At 42.8% G+C, this 26,330-nt stretch overlaps 1 protein-coding gene across 4 annotated transcripts in view; it reads right to left on the reverse strand.

The window, feature by feature from the left end:
- Window positions 1-26,330, reverse strand: part of ITPR2 (inositol 1,4,5-trisphosphate receptor type 2) — a 271,134-nt gene that overhangs the window by 243,593 nt on the left and 1,211 nt on the right. The window contains exon 1 of one of the 4 annotated variants that reach the window (XM_087765502.1): window positions 22,914-22,969. The exons of 2 other annotated variants lie outside the window; for them this stretch is intronic. In XM_087765502.1, coding sequence (XP_087621628.1) covers window positions 22,914-22,936 — 23 coding nt within the window. In that variant the 5' untranslated portion in view covers window positions 22,937-22,969. Of the gene's footprint in view, window positions 1-14,256; window positions 14,307-22,913; window positions 22,970-26,330 lie in introns of those variants that run through there. One more of the 4 variants, XM_087765501.1, reaches the window with a different exon arrangement.

Genomic DNA, 26,330 nt, shown 5'->3' on the forward strand with positions numbered 1-26,330 from the left:
CCCTTCACATACACAACCTCCTTATCAGAAACACTCCTCCAGAGCACCTTCCACCCAACACACTTCTTCCCCTCCTAACTGCAGCTCTCACCTACAAACCTCTCCCGCGTTCCACACATCCCAGCACACAGTAACCACTCAAAAAGAGAGGTGCTACTCCGATCACTAAGAAGCCAACCAATAACAAACAATAGGATATTAAAATTTTGCTGCCCTGGAAATCAAGTATCAAATAACTAAGTGCCAAAACAATCAGGTCCACCCAGTTCTTCTCCAAGTCCACCCACTTTTCATTTCACTGAGCCTCTTATCAGGCATCTAGGTCAGCCCACTTCTTGCTTGCTTCAAGCAGCCTCCTGCCAAAAATCTACAGTCATCATACCTCACCCTTCCCAAAATGTGAGTTCATACTCCTTTTTGACTAGCAGTCCTGATTCAAATGATTTACAGCTCTATGATTTAGCTCCACTGTATGAAATTTGCCCTTTTTCCCATCTCCTTCCTTTCCAAAGCCAAATTTTTCATCATCATCTTTTCACATCTGCGATCTTTCAGGGTCTCCTACACGAACCCCAGCTTGCACAGAAAATAAAAAGGATCTTCCTTGCACTTACAGTAGGGCTATTAAGCCTCTGTACCATTTAGGAAGATCCCCATTAAAAATCCCTTTTGATAAATGGGAGGATCACAGTACACAATATTTAAACAAGAACTGCACTACATGCCAATGAGGTGCAGCAGCACAGAGAGAGACTAGAAAGTCTGACTCCTGCCTGCCTCAAACTTTAGCAATTTTATACTTTCCTTTCTGAACAAATTTTAATTGCTACAAACACAAAGCTTAACACAGGTTGAAAGAAGCTATTAAACAAATACCCCTACTCTGGGAAAACAAACTTGTATGCATCAAATATTCCAGACTTCTCAAAGTGTCTTAAACAGCAGACAAATTTTGTCATAAACCATTCTCGGCATATACCAAGAATGTGGGTGCATTTTATCTCAGCTAAACAGATCAGGAACACTCAGCCATTCTCACCACGCTGAAAAATAACTGCGCAGGTCACTTTGAATGGTGTTACCAACAGCCATGGCGACAGAAGGGCAGAAAGACAGACACCAAGCATATACTGGGAAACGAAACAACAGCATGCAAGTAGGCAGCTCCATATTTGCACTAACAGTTGCACTAATAATCAGCCCTGAAGTTTTTTTTTCTTATCTGATAGTGCATTCATATAGTCTTGTAACTGTACCTGCAGGCTTGCATGTTGGAGAGGGGAAAAAAAAAAAAAAAAAAAGGCAGAAGTTTTGGCTGTTCAATTAAGTAATCCAGCTATAAATCCCAAATGTCACTTTTTTATTCTGTATTGTATTATATCCAGTCATGCTTTTAGCTTGTAAAAGGTTCAGAAACCTGTTCAAGTAGAATTTCTTTATTCATTTTATAGTTACAGTTACATTGAAAACATTGTGCAAATTAAAATAATTATAAGAATAGAGTTAAAATAAATTATTACAATAGAATAAAGTGTTATTTGGGGATTACAGTGGAGGGGAGAAAACATGACTCTTAAATTTTAGTCTCAATTTTGCAGTTTTTTTGGCCTGTATAATAGGCAAGTAATTTCTGCAGAGGGAAAATGGTACTGAACTTAGCTTGCGCGTACTAATGTTTGCCAAGCAAATAAACATTTGCACAGTATTTCAAGATCGTCACATCAATACAACATACATTAAGTCACTTGAGTGGTGCCAAGCATACCTATTTTCTGCTGTCAAAAGGGGACTTGGGACCTGGCAATGGAAGGAGGTGTGCCAGCCCGCCCCACCCAGCTCATTCCTCAGTCACACAAACTCCTGCTACGCTTCAAAATACTGGTGCTCTGCTCCCAGGCTTGTTTTGGCTTCAGTCCATCTCAGTACCTTTGAAAAACAAATTACATTCCCATAAAACCAAGGAAATGTCTGATTTCTTCCTTTCTTTCTTTCTTTTTTTTTTTTTAAATATGAAAAGTAAAACTCTATCATACAAGGATGTTGTGATAGCCTAAAGGCATTCGATAGAAGAAAATCTTGCACAGGAAAACATACTCTTTTGGATGAAATTTGTATTGAGACATTCTTTTAAAGCTAAGAAATGGAAAGGATAAAATGAGTGTTAGGAAGCTTTCTGAAAGCAGCAGTGGCTTGCAGAACAGAGACCCACTAACAACATGCATCACCTGGGAGACTGGGCAATTTTTCCATTACTAACGTTTTCTTATTTGGGTGAAATCCTGGCTCTCTTTGAACTTAATGGCAAAATTTCCACGCATGTCTCTGAGGCCAAGATTTCACCCCAATGACCCTACCTTCCCAGAAGTGTACTGGGAGGGTGAAGTTCTGTTTAAATAAGAAGCAGTGTCAGCACCAAGTGCATAGCTATATGGGAGACTCTTCAAATGGAGGGAGACCACCACCACCAGCGAGCTCACCACTGCCAAACCAATCTGGAGTTGGGGTAGGACACGGCATTCTGGTGGCCTCAGTTCAGCCAAGTAAGCATAAGGTGTCTAGCTCAAATCCATCATCTGAGATCCTTTTTCAGTCAAGACTGAGAGACAGGCACCTCCAGAGGGCAATAACAACCTATTCCAGGTCAGATGAGCAAAATAGGAGGATGAAACATCTCTGGACATGGCCTTCCTCTCTCCCTTGTCTATTTGCTACTTGCATAACTTTGAGATGACTACGTTTTGGAAAAACATGTTACGTGAGACCCCCAGCCATCTCAGGACAGAGGTACTAGCACTCTGCAAGGCTTTCCTCCTACTTCAACCTGAATGCCTGGCAATTCTTCTTGTGCCTGGCTGAGATGCAGATGAGAAACCCAGGTGGACCTGGTTGAGATATTCCTCCTGTCCCCATCCACCTTCCTTCTGCGCACCCCTCAGCAAAACAAGACTGGTAACAGTGCACTCTTGGAGGTGTGCACTCACTGCCAGGTTTCCAACAACCAAAGAGTGTTATGTTGATGTGTCCACACGTCGGGTACAAAGAATATGCATCTCTTGAAGCCTGGGAAGCCTTTCTTTCTTTTTTTTTTTTTTTTTAAAAGATAGCCAGCATGACCCACAGTGTACGTTCAAGGGTGAGGATTTTTATGCTGATGCAGTTTGTCTCAAAAGATTCCAGCCACTGAGGTGTGGTGGAACAAAAAGAGACAAACCTTCCCTCAGTTTCAATTAAGCTCGCTCAACTATTGCTGAGGAGGACAGTTGTGAAGGACTGTTTCAGTTAATTGCACACAAAATTAAGACGGTAAAGAAAGCTGTATTAATTATTACAATTTTTTTACAACTGGAAATTTTATCATTTCAAGACAAGACTCTAAAAAGTGTGATGTTGTAGAAGTGAACATACGCATTAAAATACTGTAGCTCTTTGAGCATATTATCATACATTAAAATCCACAAATGTCATCATCTGCTCATCAGCTGTTCAACAGTCTATTTGAAGTATTATCCCACATACAGTATTTAACTGAGGCTTTATATTCATGTTCTTCAGGGCAGAGGCCACATACCACAAACATCCACGATAATCTCCCAATATTCCCTTTGTTTTAGGAGCATCTAAGGCATCCTTCATCAAAGTTTAAGTACAATCTAACCTCTGCAGCTCTTCTACTTAACCCTTACTCCAAGTAGCTACATATTGAATTCAAATAGTGTAACAAGTCTAGGATTTGGCCCAACACAAACACGATGCTTACTTAGAAGTAACTCAGAAAATCAAGATTAAACATGTAACTTTAACTCTGCTTGCTTACACCTTACAACTACCCATAACAGGTCTGCCACTCAGCTCTCCCAATGTAAAAAAGCATGGATGAAGTAGAATTACTAGGTATATTGACATAACATCCATTAGAAACACTAACACTGTGACCACTGCTAACTAAAAATGGGATTTTCGGAACTATGCAAGCCTGCATCTTTACGTGAATTTTAGGCATGTAGTTCACTAATCAGTCCCTATCAGACTGGTACATAGTGACTTCAGAAAAGAGGTCCTATTAATAGCATCACTGGTCTCAAAGTCAAGTAGGCACACAGAACTCATTGCAGGGTTACCTATTCAGCCAGAGACAGCAAAGGAAAGCCAGCAGCAGAGAGAAAATAATCACAATCAAAAGAAATTCTACATTCAGCTTGCACCAGAAGAATTTGTGCTTTTTGCTCAGCTTTGTTTCTAGCTACATTGCACGTATTTGTGAACATCCACTTTAAAGGACTGTTCTAAAGTACTGTGTGCTAATGAAAGGAATCAGAAAGGCTGAATTTGCCACTGTTAACACCATTTAATGAAAACAGAGAAAGGTTTACCCAGAAAAATACTGTTGAGAAATACCAATATCTGTCCAGTAATCAAAAAAGTGACTTCATCACTGAAAATGGTAACGAAGGCATTCACACCTACACATCGAAACGGCAACGCTTGTTGTAAAAAGGAAGCATAAGCAAAAGGAGAGAATTAGGAAACTTACATTTGGCTGAAATAGCATAATGTAAAAATGTTGTTGTTTAAGAAGACAAACTAGCTTCAACTGCTGCTGTAAGGTCTCTAACCAACCTCAACAACTTCTCAGACAATAACATATATACAAACACATACATACACAAATACGTATACACAAATTATCATTCCTGCAAACACAACTTGGAATCTAGATCCTGTAAATCAAACCAAGTTCTTTGTCCATTTTGTAACACAAACAGTAATAATCCGGCAGACCAACTGATGTCACCCTATGTAAAAATGTGCATGGAAAACATTTCTTAATCAAAATGCTGACATTTTACACATTTTTCAGTGTTTATCTCACACAGCAATGGCAATTCTTATGTGCCTAACTTTTTGCTACAGTTAAAAAAAATCCCCTTTTTAGGTAACACAGATACTGAAGTACTCTATATTACAAACTTTATTGTATGTCAGGATACCAAATGAAGAAAGGACTCGCCTCATTTCAGAGGCCTTCAAATGGTGACAACTCCTGAGCAAGTGTGAACATGTGTAATTCCACTGAAGTTAGTCAAACAGCACTTTTCTACAGCAACGAAGCATCTGAGCCAGTGCTTTTTATATTCTTTCTTTAGTGTTCCTTCTTTTAGCTGCCCCGAAGGCTGCCTTCAAGGCTGACCAAAACTATTGTGCCACCACAACCATGCAACACAACTTGGGCCCCCACCAGCCACAGCCCCCTTCCACGTAACGTGCTATGTCCTGGCACCGGGAACAAACCTGGGCTTTACACCAAGAACATGAACCATCCCCAACCACCTTCTTGCCGAGGCAGCGCCCTGGAAGTACGGTGCTGCCTGGTTTTGCTTTCAGATAAACGGAGACAGCTCTCAATTTAACAGCATAACCACCATCAAGCTTGTACCCAACACGTAATTCAGCTCCCAAAATCCTGCTGCTGGTTTCAGCGTTTACTTCTGCCTCCAGGGACAATGACTTGGTTTGCAGGAATTCACTGAAGGAGGTCTGCTCCCCCTTTGATATGTGTCCAGCTCTCAGTGATGGTAATGAGAATTAGGAACGGCTATTAAAGGATAAGAGAGCACTTCACATCAACACGTGTCCCAATTCCCTCAACAAAAGATTTTATTTTTTTATTTGCATTTCTCAATGATAAATGTTTACAAATTTTTGCAGCTGGGCCAGGTATTTTTGCATATTCTCTTTGGTTTTCTGTTTCTTCCGCACCAAGTTAAAAAACACGTTCCAAGCAAAAAACAGCTGAAAAATTACAGTGACTCTATTTACTTGTTTTCAAACTGAGCAGAGCCAGTTTCCCACTGGGAGAGATCATTTTGGGAGCTGTTCCAGATTCTCTCAGAGCTGCTTTCCCAGTCGCTGGGAACAGCTCTCGGAGCCTTTTGCCACACCTACACCCAACCTGTACCCGCTCGCTTAAGAGAGTTACACGTACCGGCGCTAAGCAGCAACCTGAAGAGGAAATGCTTGGGAACGCTCCTTCCACGAGGGATGGAGTTGGGAAGCAGGAGAGTCAAGCAACGGCAGCTATAAGCAAAACGGCAAAATAGTAGCTTCTCTGCAGGTCTATGGGCACGAAGGTAAAGGTGGAAAAAGAGCCAACGCATTGCTGTGCTACTTATGTGAGTCTTTCATAACCAGCATTTTAAAATGGGAAAATGCCGTAATAAGCAGGTTCAAACCTCAAAACTGCTTCAGACCTTTCTCAAATTGACCACAATGCAGGTTGGCATCCCCTCTGGTTTTAACGCAGCAAGGGTATAGTCACAACAGCAAATTTAACATCCCCAAGAACGCTCCCAGGGCCTGAGGCCAAGTGGCATGGAAAACCCCACGTCTGCCTGAGCAGACCTCGGCGTTCAAGCCAGGGTGGCTGCGCGCTCCAGGAGGAGCTTCCAGGAATCCTCCAGCCCTGTCCCTGCACAGGGTCTGGGGACAGCATTAGTGCCAAAATCACACCAGGAAACACTCTTAGCACCCCTGAGAACATGTGAGCACGTGTTTATTAACACAGACACAGCAGAAAATTTTTGGAAATGGTCTCATCCTTGACCTAGCGCTTCCACCCGCGCTCTCAGTACTGACATTATGCTAAGCTGGGACAGGATGGGATTTGTATCACGACATAAATATCAGAGCAATGACTCTGCTGAACACTGAAGAGCGCTGACTCTCAGGCTGTGCTGTCAGTCGTCCAAATGTTATATCACCTACTAAGGTGTGTCTTAACAACAAGCTCTGTTATAAAGAAATGAGTTTGGCCTTTTACGTTAAGGCCCTCCAGTTCTGCAGCATTCTTTTCAGCTGAAGGAAATGCTTCCAGGTCTCCTCGTACAGTTTATCCTGACACCGTAACAGAGGAAAAAAGCCTGCAAATAATCGCTTTCTATTTGGAGAACTGGAGTCCTTTATGACTTACATACGCTTCCTGGGAATTAACTGGCAGAGAAACAAAGAAATCACACCTTCTAGAAAAGCCTGCACTTCAGTGATACGGTAAGTGGACGAATGGCATTCACTTCATTTTTCCTTTTAAGTGCATTACTGCTGTACACACACTTATTAACACTCATGTTACAACCCCATAAAATCCGTGGGTTTTAAAGATGCGGACTATGTTTTACCTGGGAAAAAGAAGCATGGTTCCTCCTTTTGGATCAGTGAGCGGAAAGCACTGTTATTCTCAAACATGATCCAGGCACACACAACGCACCTTTCTCCCTCCTGTGCCAAAGTATCTATCTCATAAAGCAAAGGCAAGACAGCTTGAGGGTTACAACTAACTCTTGTTGCAAAAGTTTTTCAAGTCAAAGCAATCAACTCCAGAAGAACTGCGATGGTATCACACATTCTATTCCAAATCTTTCGATTTTTGGTGTCTTTTCCATTGGTCTACTTCCCGATGCTGTATGAATATATATTGAAAAAACCTCTACTTTCATTGAAAAGGAAAAGAGCACGTGTTCCTTGCTGTAACCACTGCCCAGAGAAACGCGAAAAACACCCTCCAGCCCTGAAAGCTCAAAAACCAGAAGACAAGAGCACGAAACCATACGTGATTACTTTTTTTAAAATCTCGTGATTTCTCAAACCCCTCTCTTTTGTTTGTGGGGGATCTGACGCATAATTTTCAGAAACAAACAGGAAGCACCGCAGACATCTCCAAGTATTTCCTCTCTCCACCGTCCCACCCACCCCCCTTGTCTTTTACTTAATTTCTGGACACTTTATTATTCGTTTTGCTATGTCAGCAATGAAACAGCGCTGCTCTACACCAGCTCCAGTGTGCTAAGGTACACGAGACCTTCTTTTGCCCAAATCAAAGGGAAAGGTGCCCCTCCTCCCCTCGACAGGCGTTCACACAGCCCCCCTCTACGCCAGCTGAGAAAGTGAAGCCCCTCCACCATGCTTCACTCCACTGCAGCCACCACAGCCTACAGCATCACCTTGGCAGCCCCTTCCCAGCAGCGAGCGAGGGCTCCCTGGCCGCTCTCCCCGAGGAAGCCCGGTCCCCAGGGACTGGCAGGGGCAGAAGCCGACTGTTGGGATGCCGGGCGCTGGACGTGACCCTCCCCGGCACCTCCCCACAGGGCTGTCCCGCTGAGTGGGACTTGGAGCAGAGAAACAGGATGAAGAAGTGTTAGAAGGTAATGTGCCGGGAAAGCTTTTTTACCTCACTTGGTTTATTACAGTGCTTCCTTTCATTGTATACATGGGAAAAAAAATCATTTCCCCTTCTCCATTCACCATGAGGACCTGTCACAAAGCTGGCCAAGCAGCTGCTTAGTGCTGGCTGGCAGGAGGCATTGTGGAGGGAGGACCTCAGGGTCAGCTCCCCGGCACCCAGAGCAGAGCCCTGACTGCAACCTGCAAGGAACCACCAGGAGTTTTTTAGCTTGCCCTGCTACAGCAAGCAGTTTTCGATGACCATGGGTGCCCAACACATGCCCTCAACCAACAGGTGGGTGGGGAAGGGGCAAAATCTGACATGTGAGAAAGGCAGGCAGTGGGACAGCACACTGACGGAGCTCCAAGGCTGCAGGGAGATGAGGCACGAGGGGGCAGGAGCCCTGCACCTGCTGGAGGGGGGGGGGGGGGGGGGAAACAAGATAAGCGGTAACACAAGAAAAGAAAGGACCTGGTTTGAAGACGACTATGCAGCTACAAGGAACTGGAGAAAGGTGAGAACACAGTGGGTGATGGAGTAAGTAGTCGTCATCACTTACTCCTGCACAACCAACTCTCGCCCGGTGTGGTGGGGACCGTGGAGGCATGCAATAGAAAGCTACCTGTTTCCCTCTTCAGAGACGTCAGCTCTCTCAGGCTACTCTTTTATTTTCTTAATGGAAACAAATAAATAAGTGGGATACATTTTAGCAGCCCTTCCCAGGAAGAACGGGTTCCGTCTTTCGGGGTACTTTGTGTCTTCCATCTCTTCGTGTCAGCATACGGTCTTAAATGTAATTACAGGCAAGCCTCAGATCCTGAGGTTTATATCCATGCCACCCTGGTTCCCATAGTGACTTTGACTGTAGCAGCAAGGCTGCTCTGCTACTGGACAGTTTCCCTGCAAGGGGAACCTGGACACAAAACGAGCATACCAAAGTTCACATCTAGTTTCAAGTTAAACAAACTAATCGGTGTACACAGCCCCCATTTAAAAAGTCCTGCTAAAGTGAATCTAATATTGTGCAATAATATTCAGCAGAGTAAAACTATTCTAACCTTTTCCTTATCGCTCCACAACCCTCTCGGACACATTATCACAAGAAGTTAAACCGCTGCCTGGCACATTAAGATTAAAAACCTGCTCACTGTCTTAGCTATGATTCCCTATTCATTTGTGCATAGTAAATAATACTACTCAGCTATAAGCTGATCTGAAAAGATAGTACAGCACCCCACCCAAAAATCAGCTCCGTTTTTATCACCTTTCCAGATTTTATTACATAATCAAACAGCCAAACGACTATCTCTGTGGTGCAGCTTTGAGCATGGTTACACGGTTCTCTCTCCAAGTCAAACAGCACCACATTGTCTGGGATAATCTCAGCCACTCACATAAACAATTAGTCTGCTATATTTTGATTAACACTTCCGTTTAAGAGGACATTGAGATGCTTCAGCCTGAGTGGCAGAAGGTCTGGCCTCCTGCTAAAACAGACATGCTCTTCTCAAGCTTTTTCTCTGCTTGGAAATCATGGCTGCCAGCCTTGCCCCAAGTACCTCTCTGAAGCAGAACTCTCTAATATTTTCTGATTTGACACATGGAAATAAAACAGCATGCGATTAGGTGATGCCTGACACTTTTTTGAGTTACAAGACTCATAGATCACAACATTCAATAAAAGGACGAAGTTGACCCAAATACAGGAAAGGGCAAAAGTAAACATTGAGCTAGTTCACTAATTTCATGTTACAACCTTTCAGAGCCTTACTGTCTCTAAGCAACAGTCAACTCCATTACCACAAATCATCTACTAAATTGTTTAAGTATATGAACTCATATTGCTTAGAGAGAGCTAAGAAGCACTCATGTAAACTGTTTTGATAGTGAACAGTGATGTGCAGCCACTGATAAAAAATAGCTTGCAGAGTAAATGTATATCCACAGCCTCAGTGGTTGGAAAAACTATTCACCAAGTCAAAAGGCACTATAACCTCTGACACCACAGTCTACTCACATGTAAATTCTTCCATCGGTATAGTGCCCTAAATAAGACATCGGAAATTAACTGCTCTCCTGTGATCCATTAAGATATAAACAGATATTGGTTAAACCTAAATGGATAATCTTTCTTAGAAAAATGGAAAGCAGAGACAAGGATTTATTGCACTGCATGTATGTGCTGCTTGCTACTCTGGCAACTTAAAAGGAGGACAAATTGTTCCTGCACCTTGCGATACACAGTTCATCTGGTTGGTCTGCAGCTTTGTGTTAGCAATTACGTGAATTGGAAGTGAGCTTGAGCCTTTGTTGTTTCTTTCTTCTAATCTTCAATTCAAAGAGGTTTTAGAATGTATTTTTGTTTATTTTTACTTTTCAAGTTTAATTTTTTTTCCTAGGAAATGAGCACCAAAAATAACTATTTGTTTGTATATAAAGCTCTGTGTTTATATGGAAGAAAAGCTTGTATCTAACTTGTCATCCTGGAATTAGAAAAAAGTATCACAGCACTTGTACTCACCAAGGTTGTGGGCAAGTTCCTGCCAACTAACTTTGTACAGATCTTGTCATAGCTGTGGAGCAGACTTTCAACTTGCATTTGGATCAGATTCTCTGCTGGCTTACTCTGGCAACGCAGTGCCCCGAAAACACCTGACCAGCAAGCGCTCAATTCACCATCTGCAAGGGATGGAACAAATATCCCATTTCCCCTCCTTTACACACACAATAGCAAAGGTGGCAGAAGTAAAATAAAACTTCTCAGCACACCCCAGCAATCCCCTCTGGCCAAGACCCATTTGAAAGCAGTTGCTTCCACATTACGGCTAATATGATCAGAAATCCAGACACACAGAAATTCATCTGGCCATTCAGATGCCAGTTTAAGGTGGGAACACCAGCCTCCAGAAAGAAAATCCATCATCTCCAGAATACAAAGAGCCGCTAGCCAGCTGGGGCAGTGTTGAAGTCCTGTCCATTACCTCTCCTTGGAGAGTTCAGCCTTTACAGAAAGGATCTCAAGTCATTTACATCTATACCATTATAAAGAACCTGTCAGCTTCTTCCATGCAATCCTCAGTCCCTTCATCACATGCACTGTCTATCCTGAAACACCCTACCTTCAATCTAGGAACTAGGTAGTGGTGGAGTCATCAGCCTCCTGAGATAAATCCCTAATCTGGGCAAAGAGCAGAGCACCTCATCCTTCCTGCAAACTAACGGGAAACCAAAGCTCGTTGGCATCTCGAGACTCGGACTCGCTGAATTTTTCAAACTACCCTAGAGGGAGAAACTGTGCATAAGATGATTGACTCTTTAGTGATAACAGATAATCACTTGTTATCTACTGTTCGGGTTGCGTGGACCCCTTACTGCTCAAATTTTCCCTTCAACATCCTCCCACCAACCACACAAACTGCGAGTGCTGTGGCAGAAGCAGTGTCAGTGGTGCAAAAGATACCCTGAAGCATGCCATTGCCAGCACAAACTGCTTTTTCAGGACGCCAGAGCTCAGTAACGGGGACAAAATGGGCCTCCAGTTCCTCCACAACCGACACAGTGGATTAAATGTTGGAAACGGGGAACCACAGTGAACAACCTGAGGCTGCACAGCCCAGAGATGAGGACCAAACACCACATGGAAAGAGCCACCAACATACTTCACTGAACACATAGGAAAACCATCCTCCCTCTTCTCTTCAACTAGACTAAATAACCTACTTCATTTCACTTAGAAGAATTCAGTCTCATTTTACACAGAGAAGGACCAAGAGCTCGTGGAAGATATTTAAGGTGCAGCTTACAAAACAGATCCATATTTCTTCTGGCTGCAAAAGTCGGAGAAAAAACTGCACCGGTTTTTAACGGAAATAATGAGTGCCCTCACCAATCCTTAGAAAACAAGCACTCGGATCTGATTCCTCAAACTACCATCACATAAAAACATCCTGTTCTTGAGCAAGAACAGCCAGAACATAGAAATTCTGGAACTCCTTCAACAGGTAACATCATCCACCATCCTAGATACCCATGCAGCCAAGGCGCAGAGACCACTCTGACAGTATCTGAAGATACTTGAAGACATTTCATCACTCAGGCAAGTCTGGGAATACAATATCTTCGGTATCCTCGGAGGGCTGAAGTGATTGGAAAGAAGAGCTGACAAGATATTTTCAGTCCTTTCGGGCTAAAGGGATAAAAAGCCTCTAGTTTTTCTATGACCTCTACTAAACTGAGATGATAGATGAAAAGCAGCTACTGAAAAAAACTCTTTCTTTCACCCCAGCTTGCTGGAAATCTTCATTCTTTGCTGTGGACATGAACTTAAGTCTCTTTAGTCCATGCACTTGTCACTACAAGCTAGACTATTATAATGCATCTATCTCAACTACATACAAGAAGGAGGCACAAAGTGCAATTGAGACTGAATTTTCCTTGATTCATTATGTCTCACTCACATCCAGTCAATCGCTGGACTCCACACACTCTCCTGTAAAAATGTGTCCAAGAGATGTTCATGTTACCAAACAGGCTTGCACAAGCTTTTCCAGTCTAGTGTTTGATCTTCTGCACAGACCGCATCACCCCAAAATTTCTTTATAATAAAGAGATTTGCTTTATATTGAAACAAAATAACTTCTGGAATACAATTCATATTCTCGTCCATTCCTGTTTTAAGTCCCTCAAAGGCAATGGGATATAGTGCCCTAATTTCCTTGAGTCTATAAAATAAGGCAGTTGAAGGTATGAGTCCATAATGATCCTTTCTACCACACACATGAGACTGTGGGCACGCTGAGATAGCGCAGCTTTTATGGAAGCCTACAGTCTCAAAGACCTAGCGAAATACTTTGAATTTAAAATTTTCCTTTGATCCATAGATGGTTTACTCTTGACTCTAAATATACAGAAATCATCCAGCAAAGTCTCTTCTATTTCCAGTGCCCTTTGGTGCCTGACTTCACATGCGTCAGGCAATTTTGTGAAAAAAGTCATGACTATGTCAATGGACAGTCATAACTATCAATTCTCTGGCAGAAAAGAGCTAAGGTCTTCAGCAACACACTCCATTGATGCCCCCACAAGATACTGTTGCACTGGGGCTCTCTCTCTTATCTATCTTGCAAACATTACGTTTCCTGCAACATTTTCCACATCCTGCTTACACTTCACCAAATCATACTTTTTTCAAATCAGCTATGCCTCTTGCAGCCCCCCCCAATTTCAGCAGTTTCAAAGCCACGATACAATTTCTAAATTAATATAACCTCCTCCTTATTTCTAAACTCCAAGCTTGCCTGATGCGACCAGAAAACCTTGATCTTGCCACTCTGAGGGGATGCCACACGTTAAGATGATTGAAAGAGGCAGTTACCTCCCCAAATACTCTTCTGGGAGAGCTTTTGGCTGCTGTGAAGTCCATTCCAGGAACAACACACTCTTCAAATGGATGACGCAGGAGGTTTTGCATCTTATTCAGGAGGTTTTGCAAGTTACAAGAAGGAAAGAAGAAGGGATCTCTTTTTCAGCAGAGTCATTCCTTGAAATAATCCTTTGATCTTCTGCCTAAGGCAATATCTGCAACTAGCCTCCAAAGAGTTCGTTTGGGTGAGGCATCAAGGTCACCCTGCTGCTCCCCGATCTGTGAACGCCTGTGAAAGCACAGCCCTATTAATTCCTACAACCAAATGGTAAGTTGTTCTTAAGATGCCTCACAGCATAGTCCTGACCGTGTACTTCTTCCTTAGATAAATTACAATGAAAATGTCTGAAATGTTAAGCACCAAGAGGAGTTCTCCCCAGGTAGTTAAAAAATTTTATCATACTTCGTCACCTTCTAAACTCCCCTTTGTCTTCTCATACCTATGTTTCCACACCTGGATAACTGATCTGCAAGGTAAGTGATCCGCAAGATCATTTCTAGAGTCAAGTCTCTGCTGAGACTCAAACACAAAGCAATCCAAAGCTTTCCTCATCTATATTTTGTGGAAAAACAGATCAGGACCACAGCAAATATATTTTTGACCATCCCATTGACCCACCTTGCTGTTTGAGAGTGGGTATATTGCCTGCTCATTTCCCAAACTTGTCCAGACAGTTTTTAATTGCCGCCCGTAAAAGGTTTCACTTTCACCTGCAAATCGTCATTCAAAGTGTTCACTAGGAAACCTCTTTCTTTTGACTCCTTCTGATGCACCCAGTTCTTTTTTCAGATGGCATTTTTATTATTGCTTTAATTCTATCTGCAAGGCTTCCAGTTCTTGTATTAGAAATTATATCATTTCTCTCTGGTCTCTTTTGAGGGTGCAGTTTTTTTTCTGTGATGGCTTCTTGCACCATGGCTCCACAAGAACACCAGTCACAAATTTCCATTTTGGAAGTTGGATCCATCTCATGATACCAGGTTATCATTAGTCACAAGCGACGATGTCAGTTCTGGAGACTTAAGGGCTGTTTCCACTACAAAGAAAAGTTTGAGATGGTGTCAGGTATTTTCTTGATCATTTATTCAGAGAGAATTTATAAATTCTTGTTTTCCCAGACACAGGAGAAATAAAACAGCAGGAGTTTCCTTGATTATAGTTTTTAGAGAGAACAGTGCTCAGTAGCACACTCATTTTTATTGTCCTTGGATCAACATATCAGGTTTTCTCCGGCTGTGACTGAGGTTTTTGTCCTACGTTCTCTGTAGTTCTACTCACTTAGGCCTGTATAGCTTGCCTTGTCAATGCTGAATTTCTAAGAAGCTTCTTGGGAAACACGGCTCAGCTTTTACTCAGGCTTTACCAAGTGTATGGGTTCTGGGTGGTGACTTCTATTGCTTCAGCCATCTGGTTGCAGAAAGGAGGAAGGATTTTATCTCATACCTCCATTACAAATGAAGAACAGTAATTATACTTACCAGTGTCAATGAGGTTCCACCCAACGTATGAGCATGACAATAATGCCAGCAAGCATGAAACTCTTTTCAGCACACTTTTTTTCTTGTGATGATAAACCTCATTCTGCATCTTTAGATATATACTTAAAAAAAAAAAAAAACAATATTTGACACATGGAGACTTTAATAAACTAGCTAGTTTTGTCACAACTGCCTTACTCCCAGGCTTACCACGAGATAAACCAATATAAAACATTTATGCAATTTAGCATTGAACATCTTACCTGATCAACATTTACAAAAAGAGCACTGGCCCAGAACTTGGGAGTCTCTGGTTATATTCCACAACTTGTCAACGACTTTGTGCAAGTCGCTCCTCTGCTTGTGTCCCATCCCTTATTACAATATTTCCCTTTAAACATACTTTATGTCCATGGCTGAAAACTCAAACCAGCACTGTCCCACGTCCAGCTCTACTCAAGTAAAATGATTCTGTGAAGAGCAGCCTAATCACAGCAGACAGTTTCATCTGCCATAGAAAGGAAACGGACCAAATGAAACAGTCCCACGGACCGGGAGTTTGACTCCACCAGCCCAGTGGACAGTATTGCTTCAAATAAGGTGTTAGAACTTTACGTGTAATGGTTTTACTACATCCTAGACATTGGGGGGGGGGGGGGGGGGGGGCGGAAATACAATAATTGGTCCTTACATTCAGTGGCAGAAAAACCTGTTCAACTACAAAAGTTAATACAGACAAGACTTATTGCCTGCCAGGTCCTGACCTTGTTTTGTTTTTGCAAGAGAAGCCATTGCTAACACAAACTGAGCATACCTCTAACCCAAATCCTGCAGCTGCCCAGGGTCCACAGCCGTGCCCTCTCTGAAGAGCCAGATGCCTGCCTGAAGATCTAGCCAGGGAAGTAGAAATCTTAACTTGGATCCTCTTCAACAGGTTCTTTTAAAAAATTGCCTCATGACATATTTGCAGTTTAAGTCTACAGATTTGCAGGTGTAGGACCCACATCTCAGACCACCTACACAGGAAATAATGTCATGAAACTCTCACTATTTTGTTAGTTACTTTTTCTGAGTAAAAGAATATCTAACAAAATGTCACCTATAGCCCGACACAAATAAATTATTACGTCCTCACCAACAAAAAAAAAAATCCACTAAATTTTCTGTATGTTATTTTGTACTTTTACCATTTAAAGGCAAGGATTATTTTTTTTCTGTATTCTAATATTCTTTGTCAATAACATGCTACAATGACAGCAATGATATGTAAGGCTATCTACAAAGATACCTGAAAATCTTGTTTGAAACTTGGGACTTCCTATATTCACCGAAATAGTCAGCTTTATTGTTCTTAGAGCAACACTAAAATCTAAAATATTTATTACATCAGTTCATTACTTATGAAACCTGTTTGACAGTAAAGCTTGACTTACTAAGTTCTGTCTTCAGCCTGAGAAGCATTACAGACATTGCCCTACCTGATTTTTACATCAGCAAGCCTGATGTAAAACCTCATTTTGGAACAATGAAATTCCACAAAACTCTCCGCTTAACCCTGACTTTTCAGCTCTCTTTAGAGTCAAGCTCACTGGGCCCTGTTTTTCAAATCTGGAATAGGAGTGAAGTCTACGGACTGGCACCCTCACGAGTGGCAGACAGCAAGGAGAGGACGGTGCATTCGGCTTAAATTGAGTCTACCTTAGCAAAAAGCAATAACCTAAGTCAAAAATTGTCCAAGATATCAACATGAATACTACTAACAGCAGTTAACCTTTTTCACTCAGCGCAGTTTGTCAGGTTTTTTTAAATGAAGGAATACTTTTTTTTAAACTTTCTAGGTAGCCTTATAACGCTTACTCTCTGATCAGAAGAATGGAACTTGGAAGACTGGAACTGAAACTGATGCATTTGAACATTTTTCACCACTCATAACTGTACAAAGATCTACTCTTAGTGTTTTCAAAACTGACATCCAGTCTTTCCCAATACATTACTTTTCCTTCCTCTCTTTATTTATTGTTTCTGAACAATAAAAAAATATTAGCCAGATTGAAAAGGTGACTGAGAATACTTTAGCAAAGCACACTACTGTTTCGGTTATCTGGAACAACTGGGGATTCTGTCAGAAATCTAAGCCCAGCTAATTTTAAAATGAGATCAACAAGGTCATGCAAAAAGCACTGTTTCCAGTCTCAAGTACTCACATACCATTAGTTAGCCCCCCCCCCCCCCCAACCTGCAAAGCACGTGCACTGATTTTAAGTTAGTGGAAGAAAATTACTACTGAACTCAAGGCACTTCTTACACGTTTCGTTTGTGACCGTTCCTGTTTTCAAGCTTTTCTCCACATCCACGAGGGAGAAGCTGAGGATATCCAAAATTCATAGAGCCCTGGGAGTTAGGACTTTACAAACAATGTCAGGTGCTGCAAGATTCAGGACAAAACTCTACTGGTCACATTCAACTTAGCTGCCCTCTAAAGCTGCCTAGTTAAATTTTCGACATCATAGTGCTCAAGATGATACAACTACACAAAATTTCACAGGCATCGCGATGTAGATGCACACTGGAGCCAGGCAAAACTCCCCACGCTGAAATGAAACAGGTCCCGCAGGGGCGGCTGGGGATGCCTCGGCGGCTTGCGCCTGCTGCTCCTCCAGCTCTCATCCAAAGCACCCTCAGCAGGCAGGCAGACACAGCTGGGTGACCTGCCTCTGCTCTGCACACAGGAATCCCAGCACAAGTTTACACTGAAAAGAGGAAAAACCCTAAGAACTGGGCTGCTGCCTTCTAACTGTGGGCAGTAGGCATAAAAATTTGGAGCTTACCATGAGTTTAAGCAGTTGTTTTCCTAATCCTACGACTGCATGCTTTCAGCTGCCCCTGCAACACTGATTAACTTGTGTGTGTCAGGTGCAGGGAACAAAAAGCTGTTTGAAATTCAAACAAGTCTCTAAAAGAAAATCAAGATAAGAAGTCCAAGCATTGGATCATAACAAGTTTCTGTATTTTGAGATTCATATAAAAAGCCTTGTTTCAGGGTGGATTTGTTGATTTTTTTAAATGACATTGATTTTTATCTGCCAGAGGTCAAAGAACAAAAACTTGATTGCTGTATTTTAATAATTCTTTGTAGTAAGCTTAACTTAGAGCGTCAAACGATAACCACCACACTTGATAATGCTCTTTTAGCCTTCTGCCAAGTAATTTCATATAAATTTCAACTCCATGCCTTCACTCACGTGGCAGCAACAACCTAAAGAGGCATTTCAAATTAACTGTCCAAAATTTATTATACAAGATTACCAAAGTACCACAAATCATTATATATAACCTTAGTTGTGACAAAAGCATGGGGCATCGCATGCACTCAGCCATACACTGCAGACAACAGTATGGAACCGCACCAGTAAGGACTGTTGTGCTTTTACACAAAGAATTGCGTAAGGTACCACAGGCAATCTTAAAACTGCTATTTCTTTCTGAGGAACTGACTGTGTAACTCAGACATTCTCTCGGAGAAGGTAGTAGTATTATGTATTTTCCTAAACAACACCAAAAACCCTGGGAAAAAAAATATCAAATATTCAATTGTTTGAGACCATACTAGCTTCAGCACAGACCTCCACCATTTGAAATATCAAAGTAAACCGCAGCAGTGACAAGCTGATTTCTGCCATGTGGAGTAATCTGAAAAGAAATAAGACAGTTTGCCAGTAGCTTTCATAGCCATTTTCTGTCAGCAGGGAACTGCAGATCTCTCAGCAACTGTCCATCTTCTTCTGTTCCTCTTCAGCCCTACTTCCCCTCTAACGTGTGCTGTCTTTTACACCATGCACATCAGTTACTGCCCCACCACGCACACCTACCTCTTTCCAAACACCCTTGCTCTGCTGATTTCTCTACCGCCTCACCCTGCATTCACCAACACACCCCTCTGCACCCATCTCCCCCCTCTCCTCTTCATCGTCCAGGGGCCAGCGAGGGAGCACCGAAAGGACAGGGGAGACCGTTCTCCTGTTTTCTTTTCTGCGACCTAGAGCAACCCCGTGGTCACTCATCAGCCAGCAGAAGTCACGGCAAGGAAAATCCTGCTCAGGCGATGTGATGGGCCTGGGAAGCCCACAAAGGGCTGGGGCAGCTTCAGCACAGGCAGCATCTCGAGTTGCCAAACTCTAAAACGTTCCTGCTAGCACGAAAGGACCCCCCAAACCAGAGGCACAGGCGGCCAGCTACTGAGCAGCGGGAAGAGGGGAAAAAGCACTCATGGACGTGGTTTGCAAAACCTGCCCGAAGTTTAGAATGACAATTCACTTAGCTTGCTAAGGCAAAAGGTAAACCTGAGCAGAAGAGCCAGCGCTGCCGGAGCCCTGGAAGGGGGGGCTCGTTCTCAGGTACGCTGCAGGACAGTGCAGCAGTGCTCACACGGACAGCCCCCGGCAGCCCAGCCTGCTCAACGCTTTAGGGTCCTCTTTCCTTTATTATTAAGCAATAAATAAGAATTGTTTTAAAACCACGTGCTTTGGACAATACTTTGTTTCTATTCAACACAAATCAAAAAAAATGCAAACAAATGAGCAGAAGAGGTAGACAGAGATTCAGGCACAGACAGACAGTTGGAACAACAGCATTAAAGCAACAAGACTACTCCTGACACAGTCTTTTGGCTACCACAGCCAAAATCACCCCTCAAAACCTCAAGCAATACCTAATACAAGAAACGAATAACAAGTACATTTTAAGTCTGTGTTTTCTCTCTCTTTTGCTTTCCTTAACTCTATTTCCAATTTTGCAATCAAAACCATTACCTTGCTAGAATGTAATTTCTTGGTTTAAGTTTGTTTCATATTTGAAGTGAGCTGAGAAATTATTCTTACAAAATAATTATTTTTACTTTATTCTTACACAAATTATTTTTACTTCTCCGGAGACATGGAACACAAAGCAGCTGGACAACTGAGGCTTTCCTCTACCCCTCAGGAAAGGAAGCTGGAAATCCTGGGAACTGGGATTCACCTCCCACACAGCTGCAGGTCAGGTTGGGGACTCCTGGTGCCCAGTGCCAGCAGCGAGGAGAAGCTGCCCCTGCCAGGTAACACCCGCTGCCCTCCGGCAAAAGGCAGGCACGAAGACAGCCCACGAGGTCATCGGGGTCTGAACAAAATCCTTCCTCAACTCACTGCTGCCAACACCTGAGCAAATTTCCAAAGGGGCAGAGAAGGACAAGCCCTCCGTGCTGGAGGAGAAGTGGGTCTGGAGACAGCACTGCAGCTCAGGGAGGCTCTCGACGTACAGCTGCAAGATCCTTTTTTTTTTTTTTTTTTAAACAGGGGTAACTAATGCATTTTTGCTTATCCTGTTCTCAGAAATGCCATTTTACTTGAAACTTTCCACACAAAAACATTCAGCCCCAGGCATCTACCTTGGGTCCAAAAAGTCAAGGTTTAGCATCATTATCAACAGCTGAAACCAGGACCTGGGTCAGAAAGTGTCTACACATCCACATAGCGGTGGAACTACTGATTCAAGTGATTAGATGGAATCAGATTTACAAATAACAAATGAAGGTTTAAAAGAATCAGTCACAAGGGTTTTTATGTCCTTCATACAATTAAAATATGAATCGCTGAATAAGTGACAAAACACAACACAGACAAGGAAAAAAGTAGAACCCTGAACTACCGTTCATTTTCCTTTCTCCATTTTTTCCATAAATATCCCTAATCAAGTATATCAAAGTCATATGAACTCCACCAGTCCCTCTTTTGTACAAGAAGTAACAGACCTGTCAGAGCAAGCAGAAACCAGACTTTCAAGCGCCTTAAATACACGTGCAGAGGAGAGGGCTTTGTGCTATTGCCCAACGAACGGGCTCACACTTCGGCAGAGCAGCAGCAGCCCGCACCACTAACAACAAAGGACCGAGGGCTTCCAGCACCTCGCGGGACAGCCACGCACCCGACTGAGCACGGGTTCAGGTGCTTCTTAGGAGAGAACATCCCAAGCTGGGGAAGTCAAAGCCTGATCTGACTCTTTCTTTTGTGGCACTTTTAAAATACAGGATAACCTTGATTTCTAGTGAGTCAGAGAACCATGTAAAGACTGTTTAGTTAATCCCCTCATTATGTAAAAGGAAGTTATATCAGACTTAAAGTCATGCAAGTTAAACCATCTCCCCTCTCCTTCCTGACTACCTCCCCCATTACCCATAGCCCAGCTGAGAACTACAGAAGTTGCAATAGCCACGCCACTTGTCTCCAGTCAAAATTCAAGTCCTCTCTTATTTTCCTTACTACCACACAGCTTACGGGTAGACTCACTTTTACATTAAATCAATTGGTTCTTTCCCTAACCCCAATTTTCTCTCCACTTCTCTTTGATAATGAGCTCTTTGAACCAAGGATGTTATATTTTAGTGTACAGTCTCATAAATCATAATACCATAATTAAGTCTAATTCTATGTTTCTACACACCCAAGCTGCGCTCTGTGCCCAAGTAAAACTTCTGAAACAAACCAACCCCCTCCGGGGCTCATTACTTGCTGCATTCCCATAAGGGTGCTTTGTGGAAAGCTTTGTCTCGTTGTTTATTTAAAGACAGCACTGTTGCTAGAATATTTTAAACGTGCATCAAAATAAGCTCATTATAAATGGCAAAGCTGGAGCGGTGCCTAATTGCTAATGTGAGTGGATAATTACAGAGGATATAAGCTTTGATATATGCATTGAATTGCAAGGTATGCAAGATACAGATATGTCTACATCTCTGCTTATGTGGCATTTATTGTAAGACCAATGAAGGTATTTAATAATGCATATAATATAGCTTATGCTTAAGAAAGTTATCACAGAAAAGAAGTAACACCGAATAGCTGAAAAGTGTCATATAATGGGCCAAATTAGGTGCCCAGGTACATTATCATACATTCAAAGTAGCTGCAGAATTCAGACCAGTGCTTTTGCATTAGAAAGACAACCAAGAGAACATATTTCTGAAAATGGTAATCCTACACAGCATTTAAAAAAAAAAATTAAGAAACACACAATCAAAACTGTCAAATCTCACTGGTACTGTCAGTCCAGAGGATAAAGTACCTAGGTAATAAAACATACAAGTACTTTTGCCCACAGGAAAGCTGAAATTCATCTTCCCTTCCCTTTTCTAGGTATTATTTGATTCTGTATGCATCAGAAGTAAATTATGAGTAATTCTCGTTATGCCACTCTCACTTTCCTCAGGCCTTTTTTGTCAGCTGGCACAAGAAAGAAAAATTTGCTATTAATTAAAGGACGTATACTCTGTTCCTTAACCATAGCTTACATTTTCAGACAGTAGGAGAGAAAGGTAAAAAAAAATAAGTGCACTGATGAAAATACTACATTGGTGTGTTGTAAGCATCATCAGTCACTACATCTTTTCTCTTCACACCGTTCCTGAGGCCACCAAGATGACACATTTTAGCCTTTGTTGTATTTGGAATATTTTATTTATGCCGTTCCATAAGCACTTTCTACTTAATCTTGTCTCTTCACAAAGTATGACTGACTCAACCTGTGTGTGAAGTCCAGCTTCAATAAGACAACTAATGCACAAAAGCCCAGTGAAGGAGCCTGAATAAAACTGTGATACTCATTTCAAATAAGAAAATTCTGGCAAGCACTTCCACAAATTAAGAGAAGTTGCTCAAGAAAAATCATTAAACTCAAGAGAATGAGTTTGCATACTCTACAACACACTTTTTGCTGCTAATTAGAAATAAGTCTTGGCACCCCTCATCATCCACGGCCATATATTACCTAGCAGGCAGCTCCTGCTGCATGCTCCATTAATTATGTTCCATGAGGTTTCTCGCTGCTATGGCACAGAAGTGCATTTATGGAGGTGAGACAGGAATGCAGCTGCTAATGGTGACTAACAGGCCTATTGTCAAACTTTCCAACAGCTGATGCTGCTCGTTGTCATTACTTATTTTTTTCCCCCCCCTCATTGTACCAACAGGTGATTAATAGCAGCTGTAATTCCCTGCATGCTTAATTGCCAACATTTACAGCCAAAATACTAGGGAAGGTGGCCTTGAGGTTCAGATGCTTGTCTAGGACAATTTAAGATACCTGGATTCATTGCCGAGCTCTGCCACACACCTCCTGTGGGACATAAAGCCTCCAAGCATGCAGAAGCTAAAACACACTAAAAGCTCAAAAATGGGGAAAAAACCCACATTATTAGCACAGTTCAGTAACCCAGTACCAATGAAATGGCAGAAAGCTACCCATGGATGTAAATTCCTTTTCCCAAACATTTCCTTTTCTGTACTGAATTGCAACACTACCAGTTCATACTACAAAAGCATACTCCTTTTTAGAAAGGAAGGGGGGGGGGGGGGTGAAACTCAGAGGGCCTTGAGATTGGAAAAGACAGATGATACATCAGCAGCACCTCAGAGCAGCATCCAAACCCGGAATAAGCCCAAAGCCAAGCAGAAAAAAAGAACAGGGGATTGCTTGGACTCTCAGTGCCTCAAGTAGCCAAAAACCTGCAGTAGCCAATGGAGAATGCTCAGCCCTAAAACCCTGTCCTGTACCACTACCCAGAGGTGCCCCTCTCCACGTGGGATCCACAGCCTGGAACATCCTCCTGGAGACAGGCGGTTATACCTCTTCTTCCAAAAACAGAGTGCAACCGCTCCCTTTTAAAATACAGATACGGGAGGAAGAATTCGGAGCAGCGCTGCCTGACTTCCCTGCCCCTGCCCCCATCCCACACTGCAGCACTAACCCCAGATGCGGAAGAGAGGTTCAGTTTCCTCTTCTGACTAAGGATCAAATCTGAAAGCAGAGCCCTCACGCTCACATCCAACAGCTGTTTATAGTAAAGAAACAGGTCAGAGACAAGGACAGGAGCACAGGTTTCTTCCAGCTCAGAGAAGTGCCCCAACCTTTTGGGTCCCGTTTACAGAATCTCATCGTTCCAGTGATTCTCAAAGCCTTTTTGTAGAGGGAAGTGTGGAAAGCCACTCCTGCCTTCACCTAGCACCGCTTAGCACGCCCACCTGGACACAGGGCCAAGAGGCACCGATCCCCTGTCTCCTAAACAAGGAGGCTGGGACCTCCTAAACTGCGCAAGAGGAAGATTTCCACACTCAGGTTATAGTAGATATTAACCTGACCCTACACTTGATCTGAATAGCTCAGCTGCATCTTTCTCTTGGCTTTAAATTTCCTGGGGAAACTGAGTATGTGACAATTTCTGCACCAGCAAGTGAGCAAAAAATGCATGAAACAGCCTTTGCTTAGAAATCTCCCTCAAAACTAATCTGTTGAGCTGGTTCAACTCTTCAAGGAGTAAGGTCTGCTGACGTGACAGACCTCCCCGGCTTGGAGAGGTGCTGTGCACTTTATCTTATTTATAGAATAGCCTCACTCACGCTTTGTTTAAGAAACAATTAGCCTTTGACAGCTTAAAATGAACAGGACTCTCTCCCTGCTGCAGAATCACTAGACCTGAGCTGGATTTCAAGTTCTTGCAACCGCATGAGACTACCCAATAGACTCAACAGTGTAAGCGACAAGTTGGTTTGCCCAGCACCTTTCAAAAGGGCACCCTGAGCAATACAGGCAAGAACAATAAAACAGGGACCTGCGCCGGTCAAATGAAGCAAGCAAGTAAGCCATCATTCCCGCTCCTACCCCACTTTGTCCTCACCAACAAAAGGCACCTCTGGAAGTCGAGGCCACCTCTTTTCAGATGTTTGCAACCAGAGGACTTGCAGGAATGCAGGAGATGCAGGAATTCAGCAATGGTTGCACACCAAATGTGCAGCTGGGCAAACTTGTTCCCTGAATGTACAGTTGTTTTTTCTGCCTCTTGTGTTGCTGCAACCAGTCCAAAGGCAGTAATTGCAATAGCTGGCACAGATAACATGACTTGGCATCACAACTTTAAATTTCAGTCCAAGCTCTTGTACCACCAGCAGAGGGGTCAGCATTCCCATTTACCAGACATGGGAGTTTTCCACTGGTGACTTCACATTTCCTTCAAGGCCTTCAGCTCCTCAACTCCAGCCTCCTGGCTCTGCGGCTGCCTTCACCATGCCAGCAAGCAGGGCACAAAAAAGCTGTACTGAAAAGCTAACAGAGCTACATCAGCATTCTTGAACTCCTGGCCTGCTGCTGAAGGAGAGACGCACACAGGAGTCCTGTCTCATCCCAGGTAGTTTTCTTGAGCTGGGTTAGCTACCTAAAAGAGAGCCTGGATAGTCTGTTAGTTAGGGTATTAGCTTGAGTTCAATTATTCCTTCTGGTAAAGAGCTCCCCTATGCCTTAGGCAAGCTTTGATCTTGGCTTCCCATCTATAAAACTGGGGGTAAATGTCCTGCCCTAACTCCAAGGGATGAGGGGAGGATCAGCAGTCCAAAGACTGCAACACGGGAACACCAACACGTACTCAAGTGACACGCAGTTGTACAAGCACTGGTCACAGCAGAAATGTCTAGGGCTGTAGGCAAGCAGGTGTTCTCAGAAATGAGGAACGTCTCTCAACATAATGAAAAGTAAAAGTACGGCAAATTTAGCTTCCCCCAGATAACAGAACGCAGCAATGAGACAGAACAACAAAACCAAACAACTCAACAACAAATTATGCCAATGAAAAAGAAATGCTGGGGTTACAAGAATAAGAAACAATAGCCAGTGATTAACAGTTGCAGAAAGCAAACGTTTTCACACAGGATTTAAAATTACAAGAGTCAGCGAAACAAAAGGAGATGTGAGACAAAATAGAGTCATGGATACAGAAGGCGCAAAATAAACAAATACAGGAACAAGCCACAGAAAAACACTTGTCAACAGATGCAATGAGTGAACAGTAAGGATAGGAAGTAATAATAAAATAAAAAAAATATGAAGGACCTTGAACACCGGCTCTTTTACAGTAACAGTACCACACCAAGTAACTTAGGCATTCGTCGTTTGCATTTTAGTACCACCCTTAGCTCACCCTACTGTCCCCCACTGGAGAGCTCTCGGGGCACAGGGAGCCTCACACAAAACATACAGGGTGATACCCGGGCACACGTCAATTAGCAGCCGATCAGCCTTAGCAAGTTGAACCGCTATTCTGAAGGTACTGCTAACGTTTAAGCAGCAAACCACGCTGATACTTAACTAGAGCTTGAGCTGCCTCGTCAATTAGATCGCTACAAGTCGTGCCGCGCA

Source organism: Nipponia nippon, unplaced genomic scaffold (assembly GCF_047370975.1).
Source record: "Nipponia nippon isolate SJK-2023a ecotype South Korea unplaced genomic scaffold, ASM4737097v1 scaffold_3, whole genome shotgun sequence".
NCBI classification, from domain to species: domain Eukaryota; kingdom Metazoa; phylum Chordata; class Aves; order Pelecaniformes; family Threskiornithidae; genus Nipponia; species Nipponia nippon.